This window comes from Haliotis rufescens, unplaced genomic scaffold (genome assembly GCF_023055435.1).
Source record: "Haliotis rufescens isolate VD_foot unplaced genomic scaffold, xgHalRufe1.0.p SCAF_9, whole genome shotgun sequence".
Taxonomy (NCBI): domain Eukaryota; kingdom Metazoa; phylum Mollusca; class Gastropoda; order Lepetellida; family Haliotidae; genus Haliotis; species Haliotis rufescens.
The window spans coordinates 23107174-23130156 of NW_025964383.1; the positions used below are offsets into that span (position 1 = coordinate 23107174).

The 22983-nt window shown below is 45.3% G+C and overlaps 2 protein-coding genes across 3 annotated transcripts in view; one reads left to right on the forward strand and one right to left on the reverse strand.

The window, feature by feature from the left end:
- Nucleotides 1-39: 39 nt before the first annotated feature.
- The window catches only part of LOC124116941, a 40064-nt gene continuing 17120 nt past the window's right edge, over nt 40-22983 (reverse strand). Inside the window, exons 11-20 of the mRNA XM_048390371.1 lie at nt 22216-22326; nt 19797-19967; nt 7062-7178; nt 4322-4405; nt 3951-4067; nt 3529-3641; nt 1639-1720; nt 1463-1546; nt 776-858; nt 40-486 (exon numbers count right to left, since the gene is read on the reverse strand). Of these exons, the coding sequence (XP_048246328.1) occupies nt 444-486; nt 776-858; nt 1463-1546; nt 1639-1720; nt 3529-3641; nt 3951-4067; nt 4322-4405; nt 7062-7178; nt 19797-19967; nt 22216-22326 (1005 nt within the window). The 3' untranslated portion in view covers nt 40-443. The remainder of the gene's footprint in view (nt 487-775; nt 859-1462; nt 1547-1638; nt 1721-3528; nt 3642-3950; nt 4068-4321; nt 4406-7061; nt 7179-19796; nt 19968-22215; nt 22327-22983) is intronic.
- Nucleotides 14315-16206, forward strand: LOC124124457. Of its 2 annotated transcripts, XM_046487631.2 has the most exons (3): nt 14315-15260; nt 15401-15630; nt 15962-16206. In XM_046487631.2, the coding sequence occupies exons 1-3, from the start codon at nt 14788-14790 to the stop codon at nt 15970-15972; spliced, it is 714 nt and encodes a 237-aa protein (XP_046343587.2). In that variant the 5' UTR covers nt 14315-14787; the 3' UTR covers nt 15973-16206. The 2 variants fall into 2 exon arrangements, with proteins under 2 accessions (XP_046343587.2, XP_046343586.2); XM_046487630.2 differs by lacking the exon at nt 15962-16206 and having other exon boundaries at nt 15401-15779.

Below are 22983 nucleotides of genomic sequence, written 5' to 3' on the forward strand. Positions count from 1 at the left end.
CATTTTTATTCAAGATGCACTTCAAGAAAATACAATGCACAGAATTTATTAATTTAATATGTAAAACAAAATCAACATCACACATTCAAAGCAACATACAGATTAACGCTTCACTGACGAGGTATATATCACTCTGGTAACAAGGTACGTGTATTCGTTAACGTTTTTTTGTAAATTTCAAACTTCATTTACATATCAGAGAAATATGACAATAACTATACAGTACTTTCAAATAAGCCAAACATTTGTGTTAATAAAGGAAAGAAACAAAATAATCTTAAATATATTGCTAAGGTTTACGAACGTTAACACAGTAACAGACAGAAGAACATACTAATGAGACACAATGTTTATCACGGAGTCCATATCCTGCCACGAAAATGATCCTCACATCTGGTGTCCAAATTGAGGACCTCTCTTGAACCGTGCTGCAGATACCCATTTCAGAGTGGTTCGTCAAAGGGGTAGCTGGGGTGACCCTTGAATCTGCAGTGAAGAGTTTTATTACAGAATAATATTTGTTGCCAAGAGAAGCCACTTTTACAAATTTTAACATGTTTTCAGAATGCGATTGTAAGGAATATTATTTTCATCTCATAAGATAACATTTTCTGTTTTCGTGACAACAGAAACAATACCGTCATTTCAGTACATTTTAATACCGTGTTTTAGTGGTCCGAATAGATGTGTGGGTCTTTCTTCATTAATATCCACGACATTGACAATGAGCAAATATCCATGTTCAGTATTCAGAATAGGAAAAATCTAAACTTACTCCGGAACGGTAAAAAAACGTAGCTTCTTGTCTTGTGAGGCAAGTTTTGACATGTCCGTGTCAGATAATTTGAAGTCAAATACCTGTGATGCCAAGAAAACCAGTTAAATTACGAATACCATTGCAAAAACATACTTGTACATAGACAGCCGGGTATATCGGAAACCTGTAAGTAGGCTACGATGAAAACACTCGAGTATTAATAATAGCAGCAATACCTATACGGAACAAAGCACAGTAGGATTATGACAAAGAAGGATCATAGTTATCATATATAAATTGCCTTTATTTGGCGCAAAGTAATTTTACCTAAAAATATAAATGACAGCAATTGAACATCATGCCTAGTTATTAGCCATCCTTTCACTTCTGATTATCACTGCTTATACAACAATAACATGACTGGTCATTCTGAAGGTTGTGGTTTGATTTGATTTAAACACATTTTATTGCCGAAAATCAAATGTACAAGCACTTCTCCTAAATACATTTCATTACATTGTGATATGTGAATAATGATAGTGCAGGTTTAGGTTGTCTGTAATACTCATGTTAAAGATGTATAGCAGGGTATTGTGTGATTTCTCTACAATTAATATTACAGGACACATATTTACTTTCAAGCTATTCTTTTGCATTGACGTTATATATTTGCAGATACTTGAAAAGTCATGGCATGAAACATACCTGCAAGTTTTCCCGAATTCTCCCAGGGTTACTGCTCTTGGGTATAACAATGATACCTCGTTGGACAAGATAGCGTAGGTGAATCTGCATAATAAAGAGAGTTGTATTGAAAATGGATTGACCTCCTTCGTGCTGACCATATTACAACAACATATTGCGATCAAAATGTAACGTACCTGTCCAACAGATCTTTTGTACTTTGTAGCAAGATCCTTAGCAACTGGGTCTTCTAGAACTTTGGGGTCACCTTCCACCTGTCTGAATACATAGCGTTGACACACAATGTACAAGTAAATATGATCGATAGGTACGTTAGATATATGAGAAAAGTCCAGGGCCTAATGTCTAAAGAGGGGTGTGGTTTTGTGTTTCACATTGCAGCTCGAACTATCTTGCATTAGGCAGGTAGGTGTTGGATGGGGTTGTTGGAGAGGGAGTGTGGAGATGGGGAAATTGGGATGGGGAATTTGGGATGGGCGTATGTGATGCTCTTTTTATGTTTCTTCATGCACGCCTTTGTAGTCGATCTACGTAAAGTGCTAAAGTGGTGGTTTACAATTGTTACTGAATCATATAACTTAACCACTGAGGTCAGATACTTTCAATGGTATCGTAATTTGATGAATGAAGGCAGTAATAATGTTACCAGCTTCCTATTCCAATATATGAATTCGATCTCACAACAGGACAAGTCAAGTCAACATAGCAAATTTGCAAAATGTAATACTTCAGATGATAAATTACAAATGGTTGACCAAAATTGTATTTGAGAAAGGGAACTATCGTAAAATGGACGATAAAAAACGACAGGCAAACGAAGAATTCCGCCAGCAAGGCGCATCTTACATAAGACAAATGATAGGCGAATATCTCACAAACTATAACAACACAACTAATTGGCGAACTTATTTCAAATACACTGTACTGGGTGAAAACTGTTAAAGTATATATCAATGAGTGATTGAACATATTAATCATTCAGTACGATTTGGGCTATACAAGTAAATACAGACAAGAAACAGTTTTTCACTGTGGGAAATGCGCAGGATGACTTACAGTTTATTTCCAACGCTAAGAGGAATCGGCACATGGACTTTGCCGATACAATTTCACGAGTAAGACAAGACAACAAACTTCCATTCATTTGAAATGTTCCCAAAGAGGATGCCCAACCATCATTAACACCAAAGATGAGTTTGTCACGAAGCACAATTATATGTGGGACAGTGGGACGACGCCACAAAATCATCTCGAATACTGACATCCAAATAAGTACAGATTCATTTAGATACTGCAGGTTGGGCAGGATAATACCGCATCACAATCCAGGTAGTTTGGTGCCACCCAAGAAGAAGAAGTATCGAAACCTTGACTATGTCCTTCTGAGGGAGAAGAGAACTTCTTGCCAACCAGAAACCAGTGAACGATTATGACAATGCTGTTTCACATCTAGTTGGACTGTGAATGATGTAAATGGATCTTAAATGTGAAATTGGACAAATAAGACACTATGTTATACAGTGCTCATTCCTTTTAACAATTGTTTCTTTTACATTTGAAGTTAACGAATGCTGAATGTACGGATGAACAGTGCCTAAACAAACACGATGGAGATTTCCCTTGGTCAGTTGCAGGACAAATAGGAAGTCACCGTTTATGGTAACCCAAAAAGATGTCAGTGGTAAAATCTCGTTACAGATACTGTTATTTTGATTATTCACAATGTCTAGATCAAAACTTACATCATAACATACTGGTTTAAACATTGTTCATTAAATAATCAGGGGACACGGGTGGCCCAGTCGTCTAAGGCGCCGCGATTTGCTGTGCAGAGTTGCGTCCCCTGGACACTCTGATTGTTGGTTCGAATCCCGGTTCACGCCGATTATGTTTCTAGGTTTGTCTGCACCATACCCGTGCTCGTGGGTTTCACCAAAGTGGTAAACGTCTGAGACCTGCATCACTTCGGGCTTTCCTCCCACATTAAGCTGACACGCCATGTTATAACTGGAATACTGTTAAAAGGGGCGTTAAACCCAAATCACTCAATCATTATATAATCTTACAAGTGGGCTGGTCGAGCTGGTGAGCCGAAGGGGCTGTAGGCAGTAAGGGTTATCCCCCTCTCCTTTAGGAACTTGAAGAGTTTTGTTTGTTGGAGATACAAATGGCACTCAACCTGCAAAGAAGAAATGTCCTCCTCGCGAAATCTTTTTATGTAACTTGCATTGGGTAAGAGACTGGGTAATTTAGTGATTAAATGTTTATTGGTAACAGTAACAATAATGACATTACGAGGGTAAAGAAAAAGGTTCGTGGCTTCGTAGATATTGATTTGTGTGAAGAGTTGTAATAGGGTTTTACGCCTTAAAAACAGCAACGTCTTGGTGAAACCTTAACAAACCTTATGTTAGAAAAGAAGAATAATTAACGAAATAGTTGAATTGACAGTAATACAAACCAACAGCATTAAAAGCGTCCGCTATACCTGATTTGTGGCTGGTTTTATTGTAGCTGTCTTGCAAATCATTTCAATCTGTTGCATGTTGAAATTTGAGACACCAATGGATTTGGCTTTGCCTTCACGAGCCAGCTGTTCCATCCCCTGTAAAAAGATCATAGCTTGACACGTGGACATCTACACAGGTTGACGATCATCGATTTGACATGACTCGATTTGATTTGACTATGAGTACAATGAAGCATCAAACGAGGAGTCAACATGAAAACACTGTACGTCTCTTATCATGGATTCCATCTTTTCTTAGAAACCAAAAATAATATTTTAAAATCAATGTATTGTTTGTCTAATACTTTAATGCTTTTCCATTTTATATCATACATATTGCATGTATGTACCTTCCATGTATCCACCAGCTGTACCCCCGAGAATGCAGGCTTGTTGTTTTCATCCAGAGGAAAAAGTTTTCCCTTGCCTGTTTCCTGTTCCACAAACATAGTCACAATAAGGACAGTACTTGATGTAAGTAATTACAAACTACAAAGCTTACAAGGATTGTTTAAAATCATTGAATTTAAAACTGAAACACGATTCACAAAAAAGGCTGATCGTCTAAAAATAGTTGTTATGTAGAAAATGCTCACTTACGCTTACACAAAGTAGTTCCAGGGCGTATGTATGTAAGCAGTCTGAAGTTAGCATTGGCTTCGTTCTTCGTTTTTCCAATAACGAAAAACATGCCAGCAGCGGATTCTTTATCAAAGGGTTGTATATTGAAATCTGCAGTAATGTGGTCACATACACTGCAACTAATGACATAATGTCCACCTGACAGGTAAACGCCGATTGGTTATTCAGTACTTTCAAATAACGAAAGACAACCAGCACAGGGTTCGTTGTTTAGTTTACGTCCGACAATTCTATCAGACATCAACAACCGTTTAATTGTTCAGTTATTCACTAACCAGCAACTGGTACGTTATTCAGACTTGGTATAACAAAAGTAAGATCCTGTAATTATTTGATTTTCGAATAACGAAAAACAAGCCACCACAAGCTCAGTTTATGTCCAACAATTCTATCACATAAAAGATGATATTTAGTCCGCCTTTCTGTTTTGAATACTAGTGACTAAAACCCAACCCTCAACAAGTTAGTTATTCAGCTCTGAAGGACGTATCACAAATGTTCTAGAAAACGGTTACTATTATCTCACGTTGGATTGTGCCCTCTCTTGAAACAATGGACTTGACTATCACTGACATGAATGTATTTCTAATGCAGATTAAGATTCTTGACTACTTAACTCATCTTGCTCTAATGCTTTGCTAAATAGTTAACAAAGAACACAACATATAGAAATTATAGATATATTCAGTATGCATGAACATCATGAGAGAAGAACATATTTGGTTACACAAGTGACGATGTGTTTATATGCTCTGAGCAGCTGGGGGTTACAACAAATATTTTTGGAACTGGGGTCGTATTTACAGACTTGTATTTGGGACTTGGGGAAACGTTCTGCGCACACTTCGGCCAGTGGAGCATTTTAATTTGTTTTTTTACTTTTTGTCCCATTGTCCCCTCTGGCCCTTCTTATTAGGATTACTATATTAGCAAATATCGCCGTGGGCGCCTACTAGAGCAGGGGCGCTTATTACGTCGAATACGGTATCCTTAGAACAGGGAGCAGATGGTGTGGGGTTTACAACAAATAGTTTTCGAATTAGGGTCATATTGGATGCACCCAGATGAATCCCTTGATATGGGTTAAATTAGTATGCAGTCACAGGTGATATCCTAAGGATCTCAAAAACATTTGTTCTGCGCACACTTTGGCAAGTTTAAATGTATACACGTGGACTTTTTCTTGTTTTGGGACTTGTCCCATTTTCCCCCTTGGCTTTTCTTTGTCTGTATTGAGATTACTGCCCAGGGTCTGCTCTCTCCGCAGACAACAAACTGTGAGAGGTTTCGACATTAGTCTTGAAGTATAAGGGGTTACTGATAAACAGTCTAATCTTCGAAGTTTTTATTTTTACATAACTTAAAATGGCTATTAAGTCATTACTTTTGTGTGTTTGACTTATTTTAGTGATACACGCGAATGCACATTTCCAAGAGCTTTCTATGTGTCTATAACACATGGTATGGTTTCCAATAGGAGTCACGTGACCAACCCCTAATGCATTATGGTCGGAAGTGTACGTTTGAACCGGGTTTGGAAGTTCAATATATTTATATAGATAAAACACAAACGTTTAAAAATGATCTCTACTGGTTTCACCAATGTCATTTTCTAAAGATATATTCTATATATCACTAATAAATATTCCTTTAAGAAGGTGTAATTCATTCACATATGCATCCATTAATATTCTTTTGATAAACCCAGAATGAGACCCGTAGTTGACTAGGTAAATTGATACATATACACAAAAGGCCCCCTGCCTCATTATAAAACATAACATCAGCTAGCTACAGATATTTGAAATTTTTTTAATGGTCAACTGTGCGAATAAGTAAGTAGTTGTAGGAAGATTGATAACCGAATTTCCTCAATTAGACACCCGGGCATCTATTTCTTCCACGAAAGCCTTTGAACCCGCGTCTATTCTCTTTAATGCAGAATTCTTAATTACTACCTTAACACATCCTAATTCTTACAGCGGCGGTCGGGTAGCCTAGTGGTTAGAGCTCGTTACGCCGAAGATCCGGGTTCGATTCCCGACATAGGTACAATGTGTGAAGCCCATTTCTGGCGTCCCCTGCTGTGAATTTGCTGGAATATTGCTAAAAGCGGCGTAAAACCATATTCACTCACTCACTCACTTATTCTTACATAAACAAGCCGGCGTTTATTCAAAACCAAGCGTTTAATAGAGGAAATACGGCTTCACATATTTGTTGATTGAGTTTTCGTTATTTTGAATAACGTATTGTATGTAAGACACCCTGCTCTTATATACTTGGAGACTGATTGAATTATTAGAATGAAGTCATTGTGACTGTTTAATATACTGTTTGATTTACGAATCCGCTGCTGATTTGTGTTTCGTTATTCGAAAAACGAAAAACGAAAACGTACCCGCTGCTCACTCCAGGCTGCTGTAAACGTAAGTATGCTACACTTACCCTCATGGATGCAGGAACGTGAATAAGATACATGTCCACATAATCCAACTGTAAATTCTTGAGGCTTTCGGCAATGCACAGAGGGACTCGGTCTGTTTCATGGTAGGTCACCCACAGCTGCAATACAATGTAAATCGTTATTCAAGCACTTTCCAAAGACACTTCTTTTTTTAACTAATATCTCACCAGGAAGCGAGTTACGTGAAGCCCTAAGTTAAACGGCATTTCAGTAATATCCCAGCATATCAGCATATTGTGGGAGGAAAGCCTGATGTGATGTAGGTCTTAGACGTTTACTAGATGAGTAGACCGAACGAGCAGAAGGCAAGTACTGACAAACCAAGAATCATAATTATTGCGATCGCCAATTTCATTAAAATCTGAGGACATCTAATTACGGGTCACGTCAGAACGACAGTAGTTGAGGACAGCGGTCACTTCCGTTTCCGGTGGCGCGCGCCTGCAAGATGGCGTCGCTTCCGTGTCCGGGGAGGAGGGAAAAACCCGGAGAAGCGCACGTACAAGGTGAACAGGACAGTGGTGGTGGTGAACAGTGGTGGTGGTGAAGGGTGGGAGGGAGGGAGGTAGGGGAGGGAGGGAGGGGAGGGGAGGGGAGAAGGAGGAGGCGTTCACGGTGTGGTGGGGGTTGGAGGGTCGTCAAAGCAAAGGAGGAAAAGCTGTCTTTCGGGAGAGATGGGTGGCCCTGAAAAGGGCCGTTTTGATGTTTACATGCATGTGCATCCCATGGTACAAAGGCACGGATGAGCTTTCATGTCGCGTCTGACAGGACACCTACTGGTGTGCGTTAACCGACGCACGTAGGTGTCCTTCAGTACAGTCCCGCAGTACACGCACTCGAAAGTCCCATCCCGTACCCTTGTACCAAGGGCATAGACGGGCAGGGTCCATGGCACCTGGCACATTGCCACGCTGGAGACCATGGTGGTGGTGGTGGTGGTGGTGATGTTTCTTTCCACCCGGGCAAAGGTTGTGCCACTGTGGTGATCTCTAGATCCCAGTTTTCTTTGATGTTGTTGCCGGTGTTGTTGTTGTTGCTGCTACTCATCATGATGCTTTCTTTTACAAGTGACACTGACCCACTCGAATCCACTCTTGTTTTATAGGAGAGGCACTGACACCCTGCCTCCCGGTTGGTTCGCCAGGCCGCAGCTCCGATTGGTTCGTTCCGGGGGTCCGGTCAGCACCTCGGTTTTCCAAAACGGACCGACCCCTGTGTTTCTTTTCCATAGGAAATGGATTTTACCATGGGAGAGAAAGCACAACCCCGGGTTCGGCCAATCAGAGCCCCGCTTGGTCCGAGCTCGGCTTCTGATTGGTCGATAACCCAGGCTTCGGATAGGTCCGATTTCGATCCGGTTTTTTTCTTCTTGGGTAGCCTTGGTATTTTTTTAGGTAGGCGGTCGTCTGAATGCTAAAGGAAAGGTAGACCTTCATAGGTAGACATGAACGTGGGAATGCCTACGTGATGTACGTTGTGTCACTCCCATGCCAATCGGAATGTCATGTGTGTGAGTGTGTGTGTGTGTGTGTGTGTGTGTGTGTGTGTCTTCAAACAGACGTTGACGTTGATGCATAGAATAGCGTGTGGTCAGGCAAAACGTGGTGTCCTGTGTGTGTATCAAGTAGTGTCGTATGGAGATGAATAGAGAAAGATCGATACACCTGCGTGACGTTTGCACACGTCATGGACTTCGTGTCGCGATGTGAACGTCATGTATGTACTTTGGGTGTTGACATGCAAACGTTGTGCCCTGTGCGTGTATGTGTTTTCAAATGATTATTATTATTATTATTATTGAAGGATACCGAGGTGTTGACACTCGTGTAGGTCGACAGGCGTACTGTGACAGGTGTTTTCATGCACACGTGATGTTTGACATGGTGTACTACGTGTCTCTATTGATCTATTGATCTATTGATCTAACTCTATTTATATCTATGTATTGTATTTTTAGACGTGTACCTCCAAGAGGTCTAGGGGAGGGTGTGGGTTCTTTGTTTTGGATGGTCGTTGTACGGCAAAGCAAAGGAGGAAAGTTGTCTTTTGGGTGAGATGGGTGGCCCTGAAAAGGGCCGTTTTGGGGAAGAAAAACATTTGAACAGGAACTTGAACGGGAACGCAGGACACGGGAAACGTCCTCCTAGGCAGCCGCCCGCGCTACGTCATTCATGTACCTCTGCTTCTGGTGTTTCACCAGCCCGGTTAGCTTGAGGTAATCGCAGTCTGGGGACCACTTGTGATGTGCCACCCAAGGATTGTCGTGGGGTGCCCATTGTCTCAGCCGCACCCCACATTGGAAACAGCACACACCATCGGCACCCTGAGTGTAGACAAAGCCCGCATGGGCCATCTCTTCAGCAGTCTGATACATTTGCGTGGGCCACGCCTCAAACGAAGCGAGTCTTCTTTCAAAGCGTAGATAATAGTGCGATGGCGTTTGACTGAGCAGTGACACCGCCTCCTCGGCATGACTCTTACTCCAACATCCACGAGGTTCTGCACTAACCATCACCACATCTTCGCCACGCGTCGTCGCCGTACCACTCTTCTTTGTTTCAGCCATTCTTGATTTTATCACATCAATTTTATGTAAAATACACTGATCCACTCGAATCCACGCTTGTTTTATAGGAGAAGAACCGGATCGAAACTCACTGCTTCCTGGTTGGTCCAAAACGCAGCGCACCGATTGGTTCGTTCCGGGGCCGGGTCTGCACCTCGGTTTTCCAAAACGACCCGACCCTTGTGTTTCTTTTCCATAGGAAATGGATTTTACCATGGGAGAGAAAGCACAACTCGGTTCGGGTGCTGTCTTCTGATTGGTCGTTGCTGTCTTCTGATTGGTCGACAATCCAGGCTTCGGATTGGTCCGATTTCGATCCTGTTTTGGGGAAGGGTTGTCCATCCATCAGACGTTCAGCACCTCTTAGAGTACAGACGTTCATCAGACACACATCGTTATCATGAAGAGCAACCAAAGTACGCCCTATCGTTTGGAGAGGAAAGATATCACCCGCTCCAGACGGTTAAGAACTGCTAATCATACCTATCGTTTGACTTTCAACCCAGACTACTTGGACACCGTACCACCGGAACGCGTCCCCATGGAACTGCCAGTTTTATTTGACAGGGTGATCGATGACTTTTATGAACAGATGTCAGGTCAGAAGGGAGATCGTATTGGTCTAGGTATCGATCATCCCGCTTTGAACACCCCCATACGAATTCCCTTTCGACGTTTTGAAGATCTCCATGGGCTAGATATTTTGCAAGCCGTGGAAAAAGTCCAACAGTCCAACAAAGACCTGAACATCGATGCCACCATGGATGTGACCTTAGTACACGTCGCAGATCCCGACAGGCTAGGATCGGGCAGTGGCCATCTCCGACTGAAAAACGTGATTGGACTCGAAGCTTTTTTAACACGCAAAAAGTGCCTCGTACGGATTAACAACCAAGATCAATCCTGTTTGGCACGGGCCCTGGTGGTGGCACAGCATTATGCCCACAAGCCTCACCCTCTGACCCCAGCATGGAGCGCCCAGCGAAAGAGACTGACGAGAACGGATCGCGTCGACGTTCAAGGCATACGGGCACGGGCCTTGTTTCGACGCCTTGGCCTGCCCGAAGGTCCCTGTCGGGGGCTGGACGACCTCGTACGCGTGGGACGGGCCTTGACCCGCCTGAATTAACAACTGAAAGTCTACAGTCAAGAGGTGGACCAGAGACTGTTGTACAAGTGTGATGAGGCTCCACCCCACGCCACGGTCCTGTATGTCTACCATCATGATCAGCACTACGATGTCATCACTTCCATGTCCGCTTTTTATGGCGCTAACCATTACTGCGAACGCTGCAACCAACGTTACGATCATCCCGAAACCCATCCCTGCACCAAGGAATACCGCTGTCACCGCTGCCTCCACTCTAACTATTGCGGACCCCAGGAAGAGCACGGGATCCCTTGCTTGACATGTCAAGGTTGGTTCCCCAATCCACCGTGTTACACCCGGCATCTCCAGTCACCGTCAGAGGGAAAACCCAGCGCCTGTCAATCGCTTCACAGGTGCCCGAACTGCTTTCAGCTGGTCCGCGTCTTGGAGACCCCCATGGTTCACCACGAGTGCTTCGACGAAGAACATCCCTGCTTGGTGTGCCGAGAACCCATGACCCCAGATCATCGCTGTTACATGATGCCTCTCCGTGAAGAAAACGAGGAGGGGGAGGAGGGGGAGGGAGAGGAAGCGGAGAAGGAGGAGGGGGAAGAGGAACAACATCCCCTACGAGACAATGTCCAATACGTCTTCTACGATTTCGAATGCATGCAAGACACGGGGGAACACATTCCAAATTTGTGCGTGGTGCAACTAGGATGTGGACGATGCATCGGTGAAGTGAGCAAGAACTTGTGCGAACACTGTCCATGGAGAGAAGAAGGGTATGGTCCCAGCCGTGAGATCGTGTTTCGAGGCCCCACCACGCGACATGATGTGTGTGTGTGGTTGACCACGTTGGCTGAAAAACCCAAGAAGAAGCCCCACCCAGAGGAAGAGGAGGGCAGCACACGCAAGGGGACAACACAAAGACAACAACAACAAAAAAGAAAACGGGATGGCACCCCCTCAAGAAAGTACGCTACCAAACGTCAACGACATGCATCACCCCAGCAGGAGGCGGAGGAGGGGGAAGAGGGGGAAGAGGCCATGGAAGTGGAGAAAACAAAGAATCCAAAGAACAAGAACACCCCCTGCCATACAGTCCCGAAGGAGGATCGCATTTATGTGATGGCCCATAATGCACGATCCTATGATTTACACTTAGTCCTGAAGGGTCTGTCCCCCCTCCTGGTGACACTCCCCACCAAGATTCGACATGGCCAACAAATTTTGCAGATGACCCTGGGACGGTTGTGTTTCGAAGACAGCTTAAATTTCATCCCTTACCCCCTGAAAGCCTTTCCCAAGAGCTTTGGGCTGAAAGAAATGAAGAAAGGGTACTTTCCACATTTTTTCAATACGGGAGTCAACCAGACCTACAGAGGTCCCTATCCACCAGCCGTCACGTACGATCCCGATGGCATGTCTCCCGCGGAACGCACAGTCTTCCTCCAGTGGCATACTCAAAAAGTGCAAGAAGGAGCCTTGTTCGACTTACAAGGAGAACTTTTAGCCTACTGCCAGAGCGATGTGGACATTTTGAGACGGGGATGCGCCGACTTCCGACAGAACGCCATCCACTCGGTGGGCATGGATCCCTTTGTGGAAGTGATGACAGCTGCAGCGTTCACCATGAAATCCTTTCGAAAACACGACCTGAAACCCAATACCATAGCCATTCTTCCACCTCAAGGCTACCAACCCAAGAGAAACTATTCCCAGGCCTGTCTGCACTGGCTCCACTATCTGATGGAAACGGACCCCCATCTGCACCTCCAGCACGCCAGGAATGGAGGTGAAAAAGAGTTCACGTGTGGAGAGGGTCACCATCGGTACACCGTGGATGGCTACGATCCAGCGACAGGCACCGTCTACGAATTCCTGGGCTGTTTCTGGCATGGGTGTCAGGTCTGTCACAAGACCCAACGTGGAGAACCGCATCCCGTCCTGGGCTCGTCGTTGGGAGCCCGTTACACCGACACCCACTACCGCTTGAGTCTCTTGAGTCAACACCCTGAGGTGAAACGAATCGTCACCCTGTGGGAGCACGAGTTTACGAAAATGCAACGGGAGGACTCCGCTCTGCGTGCTTTCTTGCAGGGACCCCGCTTTATCCACGTCCCCGGACCGCTCAACCCTCGCGACGCCTTCTATGGAGGACGCACCAATGCGACGCGATTATGCTACGAAGCCCAAGAAGGTGAAACCATCAAGTACATCGATATTTGTCCCCTTTATCCTTACATTTGTAAGACCGGAGCGTTTCCCACGGGACACCCGACCCTTCTCCATCAACCCCCTGTGGACACGTTGTTTGAACTGAAAGGCCTGATCCAATGCCGTGTCCTACCCCCGAAACGCCTCTACCATCCGCTACTGCCTTACAGATCGGGTGGCAAACTGCTCTGTCCTTTGTGCCGTACGTGTGCCGATACCCGGTCAGACTCCCCCTGCGAACACACGGACGAAGAGAGGTCATGGGTGGGGACGTACGCCACCGTAGAACTCCAGGAAGCCGTGAAGAAGTATGACTACCGGGTGCTTCAGATCTACGACGTTTGGCATTTTGACACCTTTGCACAGCATGACCCCGACACCAAGCAAGTGGGACTCTTTGACACTTACATCGATCGACATTTCAAGGAGAAGCTCGAAGCCAGCGGATACCCCGAAGGATGTACGGATCACGACGCTTACATCCAGGAGATCTACGACAAAGAAGGCATTGGGTTGGACAAGGATTGCATCGAAAAAAATCCAGGACTTCGCACGATTGCCAAGATGCAACTGAATTCGCTCTGGGGCAAGTTTGGACAACGGGTAGACTACAGTCAGAACGTGTATATGAACGATCCTGTACAGTACTTTGCTTTGTGGAGGGATGAACGCAATACCATCGAGGATGTGACCGTTGTCAACGAACACATGGTGGAAGTGACCTATACCCATCAGAAAGAATACCAAACCCCTCATTCTCATTTCAACGTCGCCATCGCCGCTTGGGTCACCGCCCAAGCACGTCTCAAGCTGTACGAGACCCTTGCCCTGGTGGGCCGCAGGGTCTTGTATTTTGACACGGACAGCGTCATTTACATTCATCGACCCCACGACGCGAATCCAGAGCTGGGCCATTCGTTGGGTGAATTTACGGATGAACTGGACGGAAACACCATCAAGACGTTTGTGTCGGGAGGTCCCAAAAACTATAGCTACGAGTTAATGAACCCCAGACCCGATGGAACGCGCACGACCTGCAAAGTGCGAGGGTTCACTTTGAATTACCGAAACCAACGCCATCTCAACTTTGACACCATGAAAGGACTGATACTGGGGCAACGACCTGGGAAAGAGGAGGAGAAAATCAGTTTGGATTACCCTCATCAGATCATTCGAAAAGGACCTCGGCACGAAAATGCACTCGTGACCCGACCCACCCGAAAAGACTATCGTACCGTGTACGACAAGCGACGTCTCGTCTACGACGACATCACAGGGCTACCTGTAGACACGCTCCCCTTTGGGTACAGAGACGACTTTCTATAAATGTTTTAATGACAGCGGATCGAAACTGAATCGACGTGGACCCCTACAGAAAAAAAACGGATCGAAATCTGACCAATCCGAAGCCTGGGTTGTTGACCAATCAGAGGCCGTGTTCGTGCCAGGGTGGCCTCTGATTGGTCGAACCGAGGTTGTGCTTTCTCTCTCACGCCACAAGCCTAACCCTATGGAAAAGAAACACAAGGGTCGGTCCAGTTTGGAAAACCAAGGTGAAAGTCAGACACCGGAATGGACCAATCAGAAAGCAGGACCTCGAGGGCTTTTAATACGACCGATGCTCTCCGGTCATCACTTTTCACTGAACGGACCAAGCAACAACATCGTCCCTCTGATTGATGTTCCTTACGTTGTGTTGGTTGTTGGCGTTTTATCTGGAAGAAACACGTGTTTGGAGAGAGTACCATCAAGTGTTGGCACACCTCCGTGAAGACTTGGAAAGAAACAACAACAACAACAACAACGACGAACAGAACATCCGGACAACATCATGTCGAAACGGTTGAATGACAAGACACGAAACGACATGAGTGGTCAAGGAAGCAGTGGAGATGGGAACGGGAACATGACTGCTGAACTGTGGGGTGAAGTGTACGACTTGCTGTGTTTAAAGATGAAGACCGACGACGCGTACGCCAAGTTACGTGCGAAGGGCGACAACCTGATGTGCGAACAGATACATTCAAAGATGAGGAAGCTGACTGAACCCGAGAAAGGCACATCGAAGAAGACGATAAAGAAGATCCAGAAGAAAAAGACGAGCAAACCCACAGCCGTGGTGACCCCCACAGCAGTGGCAACACCCACCCCCACCACCACAGCAGCCACAGCAACCATTGCTGCAGCGACAACAGGCATCGAAACGATGGGGACATCCTTTTTGAAACCTGCCACACCTGCAACGCCTGCAAAAAGACGATCACGGAAGAAATTATCTCTGAAGATCTCTCCTCAAGAACAACTGTAAGTACCTTGCTCTTCTTTGTCTCAGTCATTCTTGATGTGATGTTGATGTTGATGATGATGATGATGATGCCGATGTTGATGATGACTATGCCTATGCATATGATGATGATGAATGGACTCTGTCCTATGATTGACAGGACCCCTGATGTCAGTTCAGCCCAGTCCGTGCTAGAACAGTGGTGGGAACAAACCCCTCGGGAGCCCACCTATTCACCGAATGCCCCTGTGACGATGGCGACGGGTGACCTCGATGATCATGAAGCGCTCAAGCTGGCCACTCTCCCTTCCATGGATCTGGACACGCTCCCCCTGCTCGAGGCTTCTTGGTCACCAGCATCCCCGGAAGAGGTTCATGTCTACTCCTCAGGTACGCCCACGGTTTGCGACGATGATGATCATGACAACGTTGACCCGGATCCTTATGGAGAAGCTCAACTCACTCCCCTACAACGCGAATGTCGTGTTTGCTGACACAACAACATGTTAAGATACATCAGTTGCAACAGCGGGCAAGTGATGTGTCATGTCCGTGGTATGGAGCTCATAGACTGTACTTGTATGTTGACCTATGACAAGTATGATGACATGCCTATCGCATCTGAGGATCACATCTTATGGTGATCCTCCTCTTCACTCGAAGAACTTTGTCAACACGTCAGCTGCAACCGTGATCAAGTGATGTGTCATGTGTGTTTCAGGGAGGCCATAGACTGTACGTGTTGAACGGATGGACCTCTCACAGGTTTGAGGGAGGACCACCTCTTATGGGCTTGAAGATGGAAGAGCTTGAAGATGGAAGAGGAAAACGTTGTCGCGTTATTGTTGTTGTTGTTGTGGTTGTTGTAGGGACATGCAAAGCACTCCCTCCTCCATTGACTTTTCGTATTTCCATTGTATCGGGTTGTGATTGGGTTTTTTCATGATTAAACAGTGATTGATTGAACTGACTCTTTGTGTCTTGATTGATCTCAACTCCGATAGAGTGCCGAACCGAGGGTAGAGGTTGAGTTGAGATGTCGTTGACGTCGTCTGTCCGTCTGTCTGTCTGTCTGTCTGTGCCTCTGTCATGTCAGTGCACACCAAAGTGTAAAATTAAAATAAAAAGAGAAAGGCCATGCTTGAAAGATCAGCTGCCTGGTGCCAGTCATTCCAGGGCGCATCCATCCCCACACCCCTCCCCGTGTGCCATGTCATGTCATGGATCATGTCATGGATCATGCCGTGTGTCCGTCAACCCAAACACAGGATGACATCACGTCATGAGGTGGAGGAGGTGGAAGCTAAGGTCATGACCTTCCGTTGAAGGGAGTAGGGTGTACAGTTTCATAAAAGCAGGCGAACCCTCAGACCTTCTTTCAGTGAAGTCACCGTCATCATGGAGCAAAGACGTTCTATGAATGCCATGTCATCCTCCCGAGATGTCGTCACCGATTCCGAGTGGGTGTCTGAAAAGGCGAGAGAACAAGAAGCGAGAAAACGTCCACTCTTGATGGACGACACACTCTTGATGGACGACACATGGCGACTCCGTGACATTCTGGAGGGACCTTTTCCTTCTTACACCTTGTGTCATCCTTCTCACCCCCACTATGATTCATTTCAAGAACGCCTGAGGTCTTTTCAAACGTGGCCTCAACAGATGACCCAGACCCCTTATGACATGGCCATGGCTGGCTATTTCTATCCAGGACGAGGTGACTGTGTGACCTGTTATTGCTGCGGTGTGGCATTCCGCCAATGGGAAGCCACAGACCAACCCTGGAAAGAACATCTGAAGCACGCCAAAGTCCCCTGCGAATACTTGTGCGTGTTTTGTCCTGATGGAGAAGTGAACGAAAAATACAGACGTTTGGTGTCCCAAGAAGCACGGAAACGAAGAGTCGAGTGTCTTGTTCACCCCAAGTGACAAAGTTTCTTTATTTTTTCAAAGTGGCCAGACGTTCCTACCCTCGTGGTCACCCCTTCGTGTTCACAAAATCACAGGGATGTCCCCCCTCATCCTGTGACTTTTGTTTTGTGGTGTTGGTTCATGTGATCAGGGGGATTAAATTTGTTTAAAAAAAGTTGAAGTCGTGTTATGTTGTCTGTAGGATGAAGAAAAAACAAAACAGGATCGAAATGCACACCCCGATAAAAACCGGATCGAAATCGGACCAATCGGAACCAATCAGGAAGCAGGGTGTCAGTGCCTTTGCTATAAAAACAAAACAAGAGCGAAGCCACTCACACACACTGCATTCTATGAAACCCATCATGCCAGCTCGATACAGTTGTATGAAGTGCCAGACCGACAATCACAGTTACCTGTACTGCCCTGAAGTGACATGCCTCGAGTGTCACGATCAAGGTCACCGTCACTATGTCTGCCCGAAGATGAACAGTCAAGAGAAGCAGGAGAAGCAGAACCTGGGCCCCTGTTACAACTGTGAAGCCATGGGTCATTTCGCTGCAGATTGCCCAGAACCCAGTCGAAAGAAGACTCCCCAGCGCCCCTGTTACAACTGTCGAGCCCTGGGTCATTTCGCTGCAGATTGCCCAGAACCCAGTCGAAAGAAAACGTTAGCAACACCGTCCACGTCGACACCCGTGGCATCCGTGGCACCCGTGGCACCCGTGACACCCGTGACACCCGTGGCACAAGTGCTTCATCTCATCGAAGACATGCATGCCGATGTCCTCGACCTAAAAGAATGCCTCGCACAACTCCGTGCAGGCATCACACCTCGTCTAGAGAAAAGAAAACGGAACAGAAGCCCCTCAAGAAAACACGCTTCAAAGCGCCGACGACACCTTCCGTCCGAGGATGAGATGGAAGTAGAGGATGAAGAAGAGAGATCATCTGTACAAAGTGACTAACGCATGGGTCATGCTGCCCCCACTGTTTTTACCAGTTTCCCATCGTTTGCAGTTTTTCCAGTGTTCCAGTGTTCCAGTGTTCCTGTCGTTTCCTGACGTTTCCTGTCGTTTCCAGTTTCCAGTTTGTTTTCCAACGGCCCTTTTCAGGGCCACCCATCTCTCCCGAAAGACAGCTTTTCCTCCTTTGCTTTGACGACCCTCCAACCCCCACCACACCGTGAACGCCTCCTCCTTCTCCCCTCCCCTCCCTCCCTCCCCTACCTCCCTCCCTCCCACCCTTCACCACCACCACCCCACGTCTATGTGTAGAACAACAACAACCACAAAAGATTTTTGACGCGCTTCTTTCAATGTCGATCCTGTTCACCTTGTACGTGCGCTTCTCCGGGTTTTTCCCTCCTCCCCGGACACGGAAGCGACGCCATCTTGCATGCGCACGCCACCGGACACGGATGCGACGCCATCTTGCAGGCGCGCGCCACCGGAAACGGAAGTGACGCCATCTTGCATGCGCGCGCAGGTACCCATCATGCACTGCGCAGGGCACGTGACCGGAAACGGATATGCCGCCATCTTGGTCCCAGAAATCTGAGGGGTCCTAGACCGCTGTCCTCAACTACTAACGACCTTTCATCCGACCAATCAAAGCGTCGCTTGCCAGATCAAGAAAGTGACAGTCGGAATGTGTTTTCTAATCATGCAACCTCGAAAACGTTAAAACGGGGAATTCCGAACGACAGCTACGGCCCGTACGACTGATTCCGTCAAAATTATTATCTGTCTATCGCTTTTGTGGGATAAACATTTGAACGGAGAAGGCTTTGCACAGAACGCGGGAAGCACTGCAAAACAATCGCAACCATATATTAGACATTCCGGAATTTTCGTTTGTTCAGTTTTCAAAATTGTAGTCGAGAACTGTGTCAACATATTTTTCAAGCGTAGTCTGAAATGGAAGTCGCCAGGTTGAAACGAGTGCCGTAAAGCTCGAAATAGCTCCTTTCTCATTGGCTAATATCGCGTTCCTTTTATTCGTTTCAGTGGTCGGCCAAAGTTCGGGAAAGGTCGTTCTGACGTGACCCGTAATGCGATGTCCTCTGATCTTTGTTTAGCGGCAGCCAGAACTGAGATCTGATTTTAATGAGATTTGGCGATCACGGGTTTCAGGCTCGCCTGAGGTGACTCTACTATCCCCATCTCATATTCTAGTACTAGTATCTATTTTAACCAATAAACACAGCATTACATGCTTAGAAATGTAATAAAATGTCTCAACTTTTTTCTTGTTGAGGCAGAATATGAGTGAGTGAGTTGGGTTTAACGCCGCTTTTAACAGTATTCCATTTAGTCACGGCTTGTCAGCTTAATTTGGGAGAAAGACCGAAGTTATGCAGGTCTCAGACGTTTACCACTTCGGTAAAACCCAAGAGTACGGATATTGGTGCTGACAAACCTAGAAACATAATCGGGGCGAACCGGGATTCGACCCCACAATCATAGGTTTCTGGCGTGCCCAAGGGACGCAACTCTGCACAGCGAATCGCGGCGCCTTAGACGACTGAGCCACCCGTGTCCCCAAGAATATGACAATGTATGAACGAAAATATATTAAAAAGAAAACACAAGATTCTGCAGAACACACTGTGAACAGCATTGATGTTTTCATGAACATCATACCTTCGTTGTAATAAAAATGTCTTCCCGCTTCAGTTTCCCGGCCTTGAAGTACTCCTGGAGCACCTCCCCAATGAAGGCCTCGTTCTGGTATGCATAGGCAGTGTCAATGTGTCTGTAGCCAGCGTCCAATGCGGCACGAATAGTGTCCTTGCACTCATCTGCAGAGTTAACCTGTAAGAAATTAAAGCGAAACAATAAAGTTTAAAACTGTATTAAACCAGCTCTGCGTGTGTTCGAGGTGGAATAAAATGTAAAATAATTCACCTTTCACGAATGTTTGCAAAATGGGTTTTGAAGTTAATATGAACAAATTTAGTTTCATATGTTTATGTTACCCTTGATCTGACGAGTGCGTGGATACATTTCAAATATTTCACTTTATTCCAGTCAGTCCTTGAATATGGCATGAATACGCACATGTACACGCACAGAATGAGTTGGTACAATGCCGATTTGAAAAGTGTTGCAGGCGTGTAGGGTTAATGTGATGCAGGACTCCGATTTTAAATGCAGCATGGGAGAATCGTGGATTCGAACTCGAGATGAAAGGGTCTTATTATGCAATTAAGACCATGCACCACCGAGCACACATTTACAATGAGTGTAGACGTGCACATATTGTTATGTGGTAGTACTTTTAGTGGCGGTAAAACTTTGTATTGTTGTATTTCCCTTTGGCAGAAAATGATGGAACTTGTGAAAAAAATATTTCAAGTAATGTCACAGCCAGATTGAACACCAGTCGATGGGAGCCTTTATACTAAAACTAGAGTTATCTGACCTTGAACACGACAGCCTTGACTGCATTCGTTACCAATTCCGGGACAAGCCGAATAGCCTTCTTGCAGGTTACGGAAAGGGGCGAGTGGTGACGAATGCGTTGACTGTTCTCGACGTTTCTGGGGGGTCAGTTTCTAAAAGGCTGACTATACCTTTATAAGAGCAACAAGAATGCAATTCGAGTTATTGTTAACTTAATAAAATACTTGCCAAGTGCATTATTGAGATACCCATTTGGAAACAGCTTCCTTCACTATTCTGGATTCCATGTTGCGTATTGCTGCTGTCACTTATTTGACACATTGTATTGCCCTTTTTCGTGAAGGGGACACGGGTGGCCCAGTCGTCTAAGGCGCCGCGATTCACTGTGCAGAGTTGCGACCCTTGGGCACGCCAGAAACCTCTGATTGTGGGTTCGAATCCCGTTTCGCCTCGATTATGTTTCTAGGTTTGTCAGCACCATACCTGTGCTCGTTGGTTTACCGAAGTGGTAAACGTCTGAGACCTGCATCACTTCGGGCTTTCCTCCCACATTAAGCTGACACGCCGTGATATAACTGGAATACTGTTAAAAGCGGCGTTAAACCCAACTAACTCACTCACTCACTTTTTCGTGAACCTTAAACTGTGTGTTCAAATATAATTTATTCATTTTACACTCATCTTGTGTAGTCAGTTACTGATTTCACAGTTTAGTGGTCGGTCGGGTAGCCTAGTGGTTAAAGCGTTCGCTCGTCACGCGGAAGACCCGGGTTCGATTCTCGACATGGGTACAATGTGTGAAGCCCATTTCAGGTGTCCCCCGCCGTGATATTGCTGGAATATTGCTAAAAGCGGCGTAAAACCATACTCACTCACAATTTAGTTTGCCTCTGTGTGTCACCTTGTAATAATATGATGAGGGTATATGTGTTTTGCGGTACTCACACGTCATGAGTGCAGGTTTGAATACTCAGGAGATCTTTCAGTGAAGCTGAAGCGGTAATAAGTTGCATTCCTGCACACATCTTACAAATGGGTCCGGAGAGCGGAAGATCGGGGATCCGGTCCCCGGCCTCGTCGTACCAAAAGACGTTAAAAGATGGTATTTGTTGTTACCCTGCCTGGCGCTCGGCATTAAGGGGCTAAAACAAGGATTGGTCGGCTCGGAGTCAGTATACGGAGTCTGAATGGGGTAGTCATGTGAAACTGCAACACGGTGTCACACTGACACACACACACACACACACACACACACACACACACACACACACACACACACACACACACACACACACACGACGTTAGCCCCATTCCACCCACCCACCTTATAAATAGATTTCAGTACCATTGTTGATCAATCCTTTCACGATCGCGATCTTTGTATCAGAAGAGTGAATGAACATGATTTATGTATTAAACAACTCTTTTGATCTATACGCCTGCAATATGTTGCGTATGCCACTGTGACACACTCTCCTGCCGTATATGTACAATCAATATTTGGCTTTGCACATATGCCTTCGTACATCGCCGAAAATACATCGACGGAGCATGTTTTACTTAGATATCCCGGGGAAAAGATCGCCTGGACATTAAGTAGATATTCACCAGGTATTAAATATGCATGTGTGGGTCAACAGAGACAAACAAGACATACCTGCCACGAGCCAATTCCCACCAGGGGCATCTTTTGACCATTGTTCAATGTCAGAGATTGTGCAGCCATTTTACGATTCTTAGAGTTTACAGGTACAGCTCGCCGACCTCGCTAACATTCAGGCGGCCCGCCATTCTTATATACATGCGAAATGTGCGGAGTCATGCTATTGAGTAATCCCTGCCAACATCCCATGGCTCTGCAGTGACAGTACACCTCAACCAGATTAGTGTGAACATGATCATGTTTGAACAAACGGTTGCGTTCTCAATAGTGATATCGTGTATAAACATTACTTGGACCTTGTACTTGTGATAGTGAGTGAGTGAGTATGGTTTTAAGCCGCTTTTAGCAATATTCCAGCAATATCACGGCGGGGGACACCAGAAATGGGCTTCACACGTATAAAACACCATATATATATATACTAATATATATATATATATATATATATATATATATATATATATATATATATATATATATATATATACTATTACTACTACTACTACTACAGTATACTACGGTTATAACAAACTCAAAGGGACTGCTAATTTTAGTTCGTTATAACCGTAGTTATACATATATACAGCATAACTACAGCAAATAGTCGGGGCCAAAAAAGTAAATTCGTTATATCCGTCAGTTCGTTATAAGCGTAGTTTACCGTACTACTACTACTACTATTACTACTACTACCACTACTACAACTAATAATAATAATAAATGGTACCATATTAATAAACCTAGGAAAGCATATCGATATAT